The following is a 12,438-nucleotide window of genomic DNA, read 5'->3' as shown; positions in this document are numbered from 1 at the left end:
TACGATATTACCTCCCGATCCTGCACAAAATGTATCCCACAAGCAAGAGAAAACTTGAGGCAGCACGAAACAACTGCCTTCGCGTATGTCTTGGCCTTCCGAAGGGGTCGTCCCGCTCAGGAACTGTAGCAGAAGCTGCATGCCTGCCTCTCGAAGTACTATCTTTGCAGGAGACACTTCGGATTCACCGTCGCCACGTCATTTATACGAAGAATCACTTTTTAAAGGACATTTTTAGAACCCGTGCTACATCTAGCTTTGGGCAGGCCGTTGGAAGCGATATCTATTTCGATTCCTGCTCAGGCGTCACAAAAATGGACACTGTCCCCACTGGAAATCGTGCCATATATACCTGGAACGAGAACGAAAATGAAAATGCCCCAAGCAGCGATTTACCAGATAGCTTTGGAATATGAGCACAAAGAATACGCAGCCACAACGCACATTTTCATAGATGGCTCTACAACTCCACATCGTTCATCGTGCGGACTTTTTGTTCCTTCTACCGGGCAACGATTCTCGTTTTGTCTTGAACGAGCGACATCATCTACTTCAGCGGAGCTATATGGTATTAAGGAGGCCCTTGTGTATGTACTTCGACAGCAGCCGCCAAAGACATGGGTGATTTTCACAGATTCAAAAGCAGCCCTACAAAGTATGTGGAACAGGCACAAGCGTTGCAATAATCAACCTGCAGCATTTGACATTGCGTATCTTCACCACAGGGCTAAGATTGCGGGGCATTCCATAAAGTTCCACTGGATACCCGACCATGCCGGAATTTCGGGAAAAAATGGCTCGAGCGTTGCAGAATGCCGTTTGTCTAAAGCCAACTTCACCGCAAGACACAAGTGACGCGCAATCAAGCATGCGCAGTGTATTGCGGCAAAGTATACCAAGAGTGGAAAGTGGCCACTGTCGGAGGGTATAGTTTAATGTACGTACGCACCTTTCGTCGCGTCTCCTGTCGCAGTACAAGCACGGAGACGCCAAACAAGTGTACTGGCAGGCCTTCAGAGCTATTTCGCACGTGGTTGTAGCGTTCTGAGCCCTTGTTTCGCCCACATAGAGCGCGCCCCGTACATGAGCTAGACATCGTAAAAGCCAGAATTAGTAATACGCACTCATTCATTAATTACCCTTGCGCACAAGCACCTCAGAATCGCTACGAATCTGCACCACGTAGCCAACATCAGTGTTACTGAACAGCTTTCACAAGGGTCTACTGCTATGAAATTGCATGACGATCATTTTTCTTTAGCATAGATTTGTTCCGTATTCATCAGCAGGCCATAGTGTTTTTCCAGTGTAGCTGTACAGCTCTCACAACGATTTACGGCTCAGATTGCCTGGTGACGCAAGTTTTAGTACTTTCACATGTAGAGTACAAAATGTACCATTCCCACAAATCTCCAAGTGTGTTGTATGCTCAGTTACATTAAGAACTAATACATCGGCAAGGCTGTTGAATTCATAAACTGTTTCCGTTCGCGCGATTCCCCTGAAGTGTGTGGTATGCTCAACGACACTAATGAACAATGCATCGGCACGACTTAATGCTTTGCCATTAAAGTCATCCGAGAAAACACCTCACGTCCAAACGCATCCACCTGCGACTATCAAAATTTAATATGCTACCGCCGCAAAAAAAAGGAACAAACTCGCATCGGCACGGCAGTCGAATTCATAAACTGTTTCCGTTACCGCGACTCTCCTGAACTCTGCGGTATGCTGACCTTGCTCAACGACACTAATGAAAAATGCAAAGGCACGACGTAATGCTTTGCCACTGAAGTCATCCGAGAAGACACCTCACTTCCATTCGTACCCCCCTGCGACTCTAAAAATTTCATGTGCTTCCGTCGAAACAAAAATTGGAGGACGCTTAAGCTTCGCCTTCAAGAGTGGAACGCGATAGCGTTATCGCACCCCGTTCGCACCGCCCACTCATTCGCTTGGCATGGGTCACACAAAGACGAAACGTGTGCCTGAGCAAGCGGAACGAACCAAAGAACTCGGTGTCTCGGAGGGAGAAACGATCTACGCGAGCCAAACGTCGTGATCGGCAAGTACAGCCGGGCCGCGACGCGCCATGAAGGCGGACGCGATCATGGGGCTGACGCCTCCATGGGATCGTCCTCTAGAAGCGGGCGTGTGGCGCGCCAGCTGTCGGGGCAGTGCCGTACATTGCGAGGAGGGCGTCTTCTGTGTTTGCAGCAAGATGGCTCTGCGTGCGCGCCAAGCGCAGAAGAAATGTAGCGGAAACGTACTTCGCTACGCATTTAACTGCAACTTCTGTAATTTACATGCTCATAATTACCGATATGCACCGCAGTATAACTTTCTGCGGCACGTTTCTAAGGTAACACCGCCTTCACTAGAGGCGCTTTTGTCTCGCTTTGAAGCATCGAGCTCATGGCTGAGTGGTAGCGTCTTCGGGGCAATGCTCTACGCGCGCTTCAGCTTGGATTGAAAGCACACAGCTCTTTTCTTTGACAATTATCTCTCGGAAAAATCAGTGAGCTTGTATTTTCTGCCCACACTTCAATCTGAAATTGGGTGATCCTCTCACCAACGTGAGACCGATGTACGTGGTGAAGCCTGGCGGTACAAGTACGGCATCTGAAGTTTGAGATGGCGTTGTCCCAGGTGTTTGTATAAGGACAGGGAACCCAACTTCGCTCACTGAGGGTAAATAATCTTTGACGCAAGGATCCAAGATCAGCTCCAAGCCTGCGCAAGGAAAACGCAGCACGATGTAAATTAAATTGCTCAGTGAACTACACTTGACAATTTGCACAAGTAATCAAACACTCTAAAGTGAGAATGCATAAGGCCATAAAGTACGATTTAGATAGGTCTAAGGATTCAATTCACCTATCACTAACCTCCAATGATATACACTTTACTTTAATGGAGAAGATGATGACATACTGTAGTTGTTGTCAACATTCACAATATCATAACATACTATATTATTGTTATGATTGTTTCAAAGGCTATAAGGTTACGGAAGAACTAGGCTAAGGACATAAATATTGATGCAAATAAAACCAAAGCAGTCATTTCAGACCTAATAAGCAGGTGTGTTAACGCAAAATATAACATCAACTATCGTTCGAAGAAATTCATACCTAAATGCGGGAAGATCATGTGAATTATATATTCGAAAAATTAGGCTGTATTACTTGCATATTAAACAGAGATCAATATTTACTACCATAGTCAGTAAAATTATTAATGTTCAAATATTTTTCATTTCGATTTAAATTGTTGTAATTCGGTACACGGCAAGACCACATATGCAAATGTTATGAAGCTCATAAAATAAAAAAATGGCTGTGGCTTAGGTAAGGTTAAGCCCAGGATGCGAAGCATACTAGCCTTTATTTTAGTTGTTGAACCACTGTTTAGCCTGGTGAACTGCTGTTGCTTGGCTATATTTGGTTCGGCTAGAGGAAGAAACAACTCATGCATTACTGCTTCGCCTTCAAGAGTGGAACGCGACAGCGTTCCCGTCGACCCGCCAAGGGGTGTAAGACAATGGGCTACAGGGCAGCGACTACGCGCCCCGCATTGGACGCGGTGAGCGTCGAGCAAAGCAGCGTTCGGCGCGGCAACGAAATGTGCGCCTGAGCAAGAGACGCACGCCTTAGAAACAGCTCGTTTCTAAGGCAACACCGCATTCACTAGAGGCGCTTTTGTACCGCTTTGAAGCATCGTACTCGTGGCTCAGTGGTAGCGTCTCCGTCCCACACTCCGGAGACCCTGGTTCGATTCCCACCCAGCCCGTCTTGCAAGAGTTGAGCCAAAGCCACTTCTCCTCTGTCGTGACGTCACGGTGTCACGTGGTTTCAAGGCGACACCGCCGCGCCTGAGGAGCTGGGTTGAGCACTCGTAATATGCTTCGCATTAAAAAAGGAATTCTGCGGGTAATTCCGAACTCCGCTTACCGTTCTGGATAAGCAGACCGACTTCATAATTCTTATCTGCTTTAGGTTAGCGTATATAGATCGTGGTGTTCCCAAGGAGGTTGAGGGGCACACTATAACGCACGTCGACTGGCACGTTGATCGTGTGCTCTTTAATTTAGAACGGCGCCGTGCGGCCGCTCCTCTGGGTGTTCATGAATGGGATTGGCGGCGTGACCAGTCGTTCGCGGTTTTAGCACTATGGTTTTAGTTTGTGTCTGGGTGGGTTTGCTTGAGGCTTTTCCAGCGGGAGAGCGCGGCATATTCTGGTTGTTCAGAGAATCCAGCCGTGATGTTGATGAATGAGATCAGTTTCATGAAGATGTTGAATTAGCGATGAGAAACGTGCAAGCTCGGTATACTGTAGTAATGGACGACATCAATGCAAAAGTGGGCGAAAAGCATGCTGGTGAACAAGCGACTGGCAACTACGGCTTCGATTCCAGGAACGCTACAGGAGACATGCTGGCAGAATTCGAAGAAAGGAATAAGCTGAGAATAATGAACCCCTTCTTAAGGAAGCCTAGCAACAGGAAGTGGACCTGGAAAGCTCAAATGGTGAAACAAGAAATGACATTGATTTACTTTACTTTACATTGATTGATTACATTGATATACTTTCATTGATTACATTGATAAACTTTCTGCCGATTCCAACACAATGCAGGATGTAGAAGTGTTAGGTAGGGTAAAGTGCAGTGGTCATAGGTTACTGAGAGCTAGTATTCACCTCAGTTTGAAGAGCAGGCCAACATACATGCTGAAGGGTGAAGAAAAAGCAGGCCAACATACATGCTGTAAGGGTGAAAGCAGACAAATTCAGGCTGGTACTTGCGAACAAATAGGCAGCCTTAGAACAGAGAGATGAAGATGACATAGAGTAAAACAGTAACTAGGCTGCCTTCAGAAGCAGCAATTGAAGTGCGAGGTAAGGCACCAAAGCAACCAGTAGGCATGTTCTCAAAAGTAACAAACGACCTAATAAGGGAACGACAAAGAATGAAAGTGCCCAAATCAAGAGATCAGGACTACAAAAACGGCGCCGAATAAAACAAACACACGAAGAAGGGAAACACGAAACAGCACGTAGGCGCACTAACAACTGAGTGTTTTATTTCCCGACATAGCAATATATAGCTGCTGTCAAAAAACAACAAGAACTAAACAGGGCAGTCATCTGCATCGCACAAGGAAGCGAAGATACAGAATAACATTTCAAGAGTCACTCTCAAGATATGCCAGTTCCTTTGTCGAAAGCGAAACTGAGGCTTCACTGATACATTCTAGACCGCGCTTTTTAATCTCAAGCGCTTCCAATATCTCCCTAGTGAGTTGATGGTCAGCTCTGTACAGAACACTGGTTCTATCGAAATCAGGGATGCACTTGTGCGCCTTACAATGCGCACTTATATGACCGGAGAGCTCGTTTTCCACCTTATATCTATGCTCATGTAATCTGTCATTCAGACATCTGCCCGTTTGGCCTACATATGTTGAACCGCACGACAAGGGGACCGAATAAACGACTTTCTGTACACATCTGACATGTTTCTGCCCATGTTTTTTTGCGCAAACCTGTTTGTTTTCCCGATTTCCTGCGTTCACTTTGGCACACATCAACCCAAGACGTTTCGGAGCGGAAAATATAACACGAACACCAGATCGTGTACCTACTTTTTTGAGATTGTGCGAAATGCCGTGAACATATGGAATAATGGCAATCCTGGTTTCAGAAGGGCCTGCTCGACCCTGGTTTACAGCGCTAGGATGCTTGAGCTGTTTGAGCATTTTTTCCGCAACAGATACGATCACATGGTGAGGATAACTTGCCCCATTGAGGCGGCTGACCTGACAATGAAAACTGCTTTGCAGCTGATGCACGCAAGACTTGTTAAGTGCGTTGGTTAAACATGATTGAATGATGCTTCGTTTTATTACTTTTGAATGAGCTGAATGGTAGGAGAGGAGAGGTTTGCTAGCCCTTGGCTTGAACTGCCAGCACACATGACACGATGAAAAAGTTAACTCTAAATCTAAAAATCTTAAACAGTTATCAGCCGGAAGCTCATGGGTCAGGGTTAGAGGATGCAAGGCTGTTTCAAACTCTGTCAATACTAATGATGACTGGGTCTCCAATTCTGGACTGTCACAACCTACGAACACTAAAAAGTCATCGACAAATCTAAAGATCTGCAAAACATTTGTCCCCGATATGCACTGCTTTAACAGGTTGTCTTTTGAAGCTAAAAAGATGTCGCTTAAAACAGGGGCTATGCACGAACCTTGCGTGCATAGCCCCTGTCTTGCGTGCATCAGCTGCAAAGCAGTTTTCATTGTCAGGTCAGCCGCCTCAATGGGGCAAGTTATCCTCACCATGTGATCGTATCTGTTGCGGAAAAAATGCTCAAACAGCTCAAGCATCCTAGCGCTGTAAACCAGGGTCGAGCAGGCCCTTCTGAAACCAGGATTGCCATTATTCCATATGTTCACGGCATTTCGCACAATCTCAAAAAAGTAGGTACACGATCTGGTGTTCGTGTTATATTTTCCGCTCCGAAACGTCTTGGGTTGATGTGTGCCAAAGTGAACGCAGGAAATCGGGAAAACAAACAGGTTTGCGCAAAAAAACATGGGCAGAAACATGTCAGATGTGTACAGAAAGTCGTTTATTCGGTCCCCTTGTCGTGCGGTTCAACATATGTAGGCCAAACGGGCAGATGTCTGAATGACAGATTACATGAGCATAGATATAAGGTGGAAAACGAGCTCTCCGGTCATATAAGTGCGCATTGTAAGGCGCACAAGTGCATCCCTGATTTCGATAGAACCAGTGTTCTGTACAGAGCTGACCATCAACTCACTAGGGAGATATTGGAAGCGCTTGAGATTAAAAAGCGCGGTCTAGAATGTATCAGTGAAGCCTCAGTTTCGCTTTCGACAAAGGAACTGGCATATCTTGAGAGTGACTCTTGAAATGTTATTCTGTATCTTCGCTTCCTTGTGCGATGCAGATGACTGCCCTGTTTAGTTCTTGTTGTTTTTTGACAGCAGCTATATATTGCTATGTCGGGAAATAAAACACTCAGTTGTTAGTGCGCCTACGTGCTGTTTCGTGTTTCCCTTCTTCGTGTGTTTGTTTTATTCGGCGCCGTTTTTGTAATCATGCTTAACCAACTAGCCCACCAACACATGCTCAAGAGATCAGACAGAACTCGCGGAGCTGTGAAAACTGATCAACAAGGAGAAAATAAGGGGTATTCGAAATTATGACGTGAGAAAGACGGGGAAGCCGTAAAAAAGAGGGATGCAGCATGAAATCGGTGAGAAGGAAACTTGGAATAGGACAAACCAACATGTATGCACAATAAGATAAGCAGGATAGTATCATCAGCAATCTCGAAGGTGCAATAAATACAGCGGAAGAATTCTATACGGAACTGTACAGTACCCAGAGGACTCAGGATATCTCACTTAGAAAAAGTAATGAACAGTTTGCAGAGACTCCTTCTATAACTAGCGATGAGGTCAGAAGGGTCTTGCAAAAAATGAAGCAGGGCAAAGCGGCATGAGAAGATAGAATAACAGTCTTTTTAATGAAAGATGGACGAGACATAATGCTTGGAAAACTGGCGGCTCTCTAACGAAGTGTCTACCGACCTAAAGGGTCCCAGACAATTGGAAGAATGCAAAGCTTATACTAATTCATAAAAAAGGAGACGTTAAAGAATTGAAAAAGTATAGGCTCATTAGCTTACTCCTAGTAATATATAAAATATTCACCAAGATATCTTCCAGTAGAGTAATGGCCACACTGGACTTCATACAATGAAGGAAGGACGTTCCCTTCAGGAAGGGATAATCAAAAATGGATCACAACCACGTCATTAAGCAGGTAATCGAGCAATCCGCAGAGTACCATCAGCCTCTCTATATGGCTTTCACAGATTACCAAAAGGCATTTGATTCAGTAACGATACCAGCAGTCATAGAGGCGTTAAGTAATCAAGGAGTACAGGCCGCTCATGTAAATACCTTGGAAAATATCTAGAAGTATTACAGCTGCCTTAATTCAACACAAGAAAAGCAGGTAGATACCTGTAAAGAAAGGGAGTCAGACGAGGAGACGAAATCTCTCAAATGCTATTCACTGCGTGCCTTGAAGAAGTATTCAACCTATTAAACTGGGAAGACTTAGAAGTTATATCTTGCTGGGGTCATAGCTTTATCTTGATAGCATGCTACAGGCCACTTGATTGTACTCCTGATTCCCTAATTAAATTGCGAGAGTGTATGTATTTCTGTCGCAATAAGAAAGTCTTTTTTTTTTGCTGGGTGATCTTAATTTACCCAGCATCGACTGGGAGCGACTGCAAGGAGCTAGCAAATTCAACAGAAATATGAATATTGTCTTTGGTAGTATGCTCACTCATGACCTGGTTCTAATTGTCAAACAGCCCACTCGCATCCAGGGTTCCTCTTGCTCGATATTAGATTTGACCTTCATAAACCGGGATTTTACTTAACACCCTGTCATAGTTGGAGAAGGGTTATCAGACCACTGTCTTATCAGACCAATGTCAATTCCCCTAGCGAAATTTGCTTCTCATAAAACTAGTAGCATACGCTATTTTAGAGGTTACGACAGAGCTAATGATGCTTCGGTGATTGCGCATATGGAAAATGGCTTGATTGATTTTGCTGAAGAGCATCATAATGTATGTTTGCTATGGAAAAAGTTTGCCGATATGTGCAATTCTTGTTTCAATACGTTCGCACCAAACACGCGAGAGAAAGTTCATAAACGTACACCCTGGGTAACGCAAAAAATTTTTCATTTGAAACGGAAACTAAAATGGGCTAAAAGGTTCACTCCCAATCCTATTATCATTAATGGTATCAAAAACGATCTCACACGTGCAATTCACGAGTCTAAGGACTTCTTTTTCACAACAACTTTGCCCAACTTTATGAATTATGAACCAAGAAACTTTTGGGATTACTTGAGCGATGCTGACAGGCACATGACGCAGGTTTCGGTTGATGGCATCTCTATTACAGATCCACAAGTTATCGCTGAGTATTTTAATACTTATTTTACCGGAGTGTTTTCAAAGGCAAGTACACCCGTGAATCTGCGTCATGGGGTATTTTTAGCATCCTAGGTTGGTTTTATTACATATCACGGTGTAGTGGCAATGCTGGTAAATCTGAAAACAAAATCGGCTTGCGGTCCTGATGGTTTGCCCAACATTTTATGCGAAGCATATTACTAGAGCTCAACCCAGCTCCTCAGGCGCGGCGGTGTCGCCTTCAATACCACGTGACACCGTGACGTCACGACAGAGGAGAAACGGGGCTCCAACTCGCGCCATCGCTCGCGGCGTCGCCTTCAAGGCTGACCACGTGACACCGTGACGTCACGACAGAGGAGAAACGGGGCTCCAACTCGCGCCGTTGCTCGCAGCGTCGCGGCGTTATATAACCAGCTGCGCTTGCCTCTGCTAGACACTCACGAGGTGAGATGCCTCCTGGAGACAGAGCTGCTCGTTGGAAGGAGAAGCGAAGGTTGCGGCGTGCTACAGAGACTGTTTCTAGGTGGCTTTGCTACGGCGCAGCGACTACGCGCGCCGCATCGGACGCGGTGAGCGTCCAGCAACGCAGCGTTCGGCGCGATAACGAAATGTGCGCCTGAGCAAGCGCCGCACGCCTGAGCCGACGCCGACGACACCGGCTTTTCTGCGACACGAGCTCCTTAACGCTATCGCGTTAAAATAAAGGCTAGTATGCTTCGCATCCTGGGCTTAACCTTAGCTAAGCCACAGCCATTTTTATTCGTCGTTATGCCGAAACTATCGCCAAATTTCTTGTGATCTTGTTTCGATGTTCACTATTAAGTGCGAGGCTACCTGATGAATGGAAGACAGCTCAACTTATACCCGTCTATTTTTGACAGTCTCACAATGTCTGCAAGACTGTAACCCATTACAGCTGGGTGCCCAATGTAGTACCACATTTATCTTCTTCAACGAACACGGCAGATATACAAATATGTTTACGTGTATGTGAGGCATGCCGTTATTTTAAATGCTTCAGTTTGTTCTTATGATGGTGCACCGGACGATAGCGTCGGGCTCGCAACCGCAGCACCCATACGCTTGCGCGTAACCCATGTTGACGAAGTGAAACGTCACTGTAACAGTTTTGCGTTCGAGGGGCGTAAGAGAGTCTATTGTTCTTCCAGACGTGCCGCATCTTCTTTATTTTTTTCGTACCTTATTTGTTTTATGTCTCCGCTATTCTTTCCGTCTCCCTTTCCGCGACACCCTTTCCCCAGTGCAGAGTACCAGACCAGAAGCTTTTTCCCGTTAACCTCGTTGACTTTGACATTCCGTCGCTTCGTCTCCACTCTCCCTCATGCTACTGCCAAAGTTTGCGGTCTTTTACGGGCTCAGTTCGAGGGTTATCAGTTTTTCATGGCATATAATGCCGTAATCAATTAGTTCATGGCAGAAGCGGGTAAGCTTAGAGCAGCAGGGATTCATATTTAACCCTTTTTTTAGCGCTTTCCATCTTTTCTTTTTTTTTTACTTGATCCTTCTTTTGCGCATCTTATTGTGTGGTTTTTTCAAGCTGATCTTAAGGATTAGCAGTAAAGGACATAGCCCTGTCAGCAAGCTGCAATATGCAGGCAGATGCCATAAAGACAGAAGCATTTAGTGCACTGAAAGCCTATCTGAAGATTCTTGCGCTGACGCGCAAAAATATTCCGCACCACACGGCGTGGAAGTAACTGTTGCGTAGAATAACTCAAGAGAAAGAAAATACTTAAAAGAAAGCGTAAATGCTCAGACGTGTACACATGAGAACCAAAAGATATGGATTAGTCATTTACTACCTGTGGCACTAGTTGCAAGAACATGCGTGACAAAGAGGTAATGGTCACATTTCTCAAAAAGACTTACGCTTTTTGAACACATCTTCGTGTTTCTTTTCCGACGTTTTCTCCAGGGATGGCACATGCGCAAGCATGCGGGCTTCGTGTAAAGTGAAGCAGCCCTTTACGTCAGATTCCCATATTCTGAAAAGAGGAAGCTACATTCAGGTTTCCTGGAAACTTTCCATGCTGGCATTCACTAAACTATTCGCATGCGAAGGTTGTTCGGGAACGACGGACGCATGCTAGGGAAACAGACAGCAACCCGAAAGCCAATACGAACAATTCTTAGAAAAGAAACTTTTTTTTTTGCATCGCATTCACAAAATAGCTTACGTATGGGCATAGCACCATTGAGTGCCCGCAACTCGGCGGCAATCAGCATGATACGGAGTAAAGTAGAAGGCTCATCCTGGACGGCAGTGACGTAAGATAAATTAAGTTTTTTTCAATGCAGGCTGAGTGTCCTATACATGAATGTCCGGTGGTCTGAAACACTGCCTCCCACACGCACATTGTTACTTTTGGTGCATTCACCGAGATACGGAGGCCGGGGTCACTGTGGTATTGAGGTCGAACAACATTCCAATGAGTCAGCGTGAACACTGAGATTTCGATAATTTCGGCATTTCGACAAGGAGGCGTTACTTTGTTTTAGCCAAACGACTTGCCTCACTGTGAAGCCGACATATCGGAGGCACGCGTTATGTATGAAGTGTTTTAATTGCCGAAAAAGAGGGGTGCGTGCATGTTCGGGAGCTGCATAAGCCGACCACATCCAAGAGCTAGGCTGCTAATTACCTGTGTCAAGTGTGCGTGCAGTCAAGCAGTGGCTCGCAATTTCAGGGAGCGGCTTTTTTTTCAAGCGGCATGGGTTGTTCACCTCTACCTGTTATCGCTGGGGCGATGAGTATTATGCATTCGCTTCAATCTTCTTCCGACCATGCTCATCTTAAAGACAGGGCTTCTGCTTTGTGTTGACCTTCCTCTCCTCGGAGGCGCACTTTTGGGACGTCTACACAACCACCGCATTGGCCAATGAGGACACGACCCGTTTCTCTAGAGAGTGACCTAGAGAAGGCGGATGGTTTTTCAGAAACATCCTCGCTGTGCGCTCCTCTGGAACCATGTAGCTTATGCGGCGGGCTACGATGTTGATATGTACTGTGCTCTGTTCCTGCCAGTACCGGTAGGCCTTTTTCTGCAAATAAGCTTGTTCTATTTGCCCCATGTGAATAAACTTCCTGCTCCTTTTATTCGGACCTCTCGCCCTCGCAACTCATTGCGGAGAAGTGACCCTCGTCGTGAAACACCAACGAAGGCATTGACCTGCTTAATCTCCGTACGACGCCCCGGTAGCGTAGACCAGCTACCACTCTCAAGATCCGCACCGGCGGCGTAGGCTAGAGCGCGACCCTCGGTGTGGCGCCCCATGCTAAAACCACGACCCCATCCAAGAATGTGCGCAATGAGGCGCGAAAACTTGCAAATAATTTTATTCACCAGCAAGTCGTCGCATAACTCGCGGCCAGG

General features: G+C 45.8%; 1 protein-coding gene across 1 annotated transcript in view; it reads right to left on the bottom strand.

Annotated features, from left to right (window-relative positions):
- The window catches only part of LOC135919934 (FMRFamide-activated amiloride-sensitive sodium channel-like), a 48,966-nt gene that overhangs the window by 27,712 nt on the left and 8,816 nt on the right, over window positions 1-12,438 (bottom strand). Inside the window, exons 3-4 of the mRNA XM_065453957.2 lie at window positions 10,934-11,049; window positions 2,573-2,733 (exon numbers count right to left, since the gene is read on the bottom strand). Coding sequence (XP_065310029.2) covers window positions 2,573-2,733; window positions 10,934-11,049 — 277 coding nt within the window. The remainder of the gene's footprint in view (window positions 1-2,572; window positions 2,734-10,933; window positions 11,050-12,438) is intronic.

This window comes from Dermacentor albipictus, chromosome 3 (assembly GCF_038994185.2).
Source record: "Dermacentor albipictus isolate Rhodes 1998 colony chromosome 3, USDA_Dalb.pri_finalv2, whole genome shotgun sequence".
NCBI classification, from domain to species: domain Eukaryota; kingdom Metazoa; phylum Arthropoda; class Arachnida; order Ixodida; family Ixodidae; genus Dermacentor; species Dermacentor albipictus.
The sequence above is the reverse complement of the archived record's forward strand: the minus strand, read 5'-3'. Positions and strand labels throughout refer to the sequence as shown.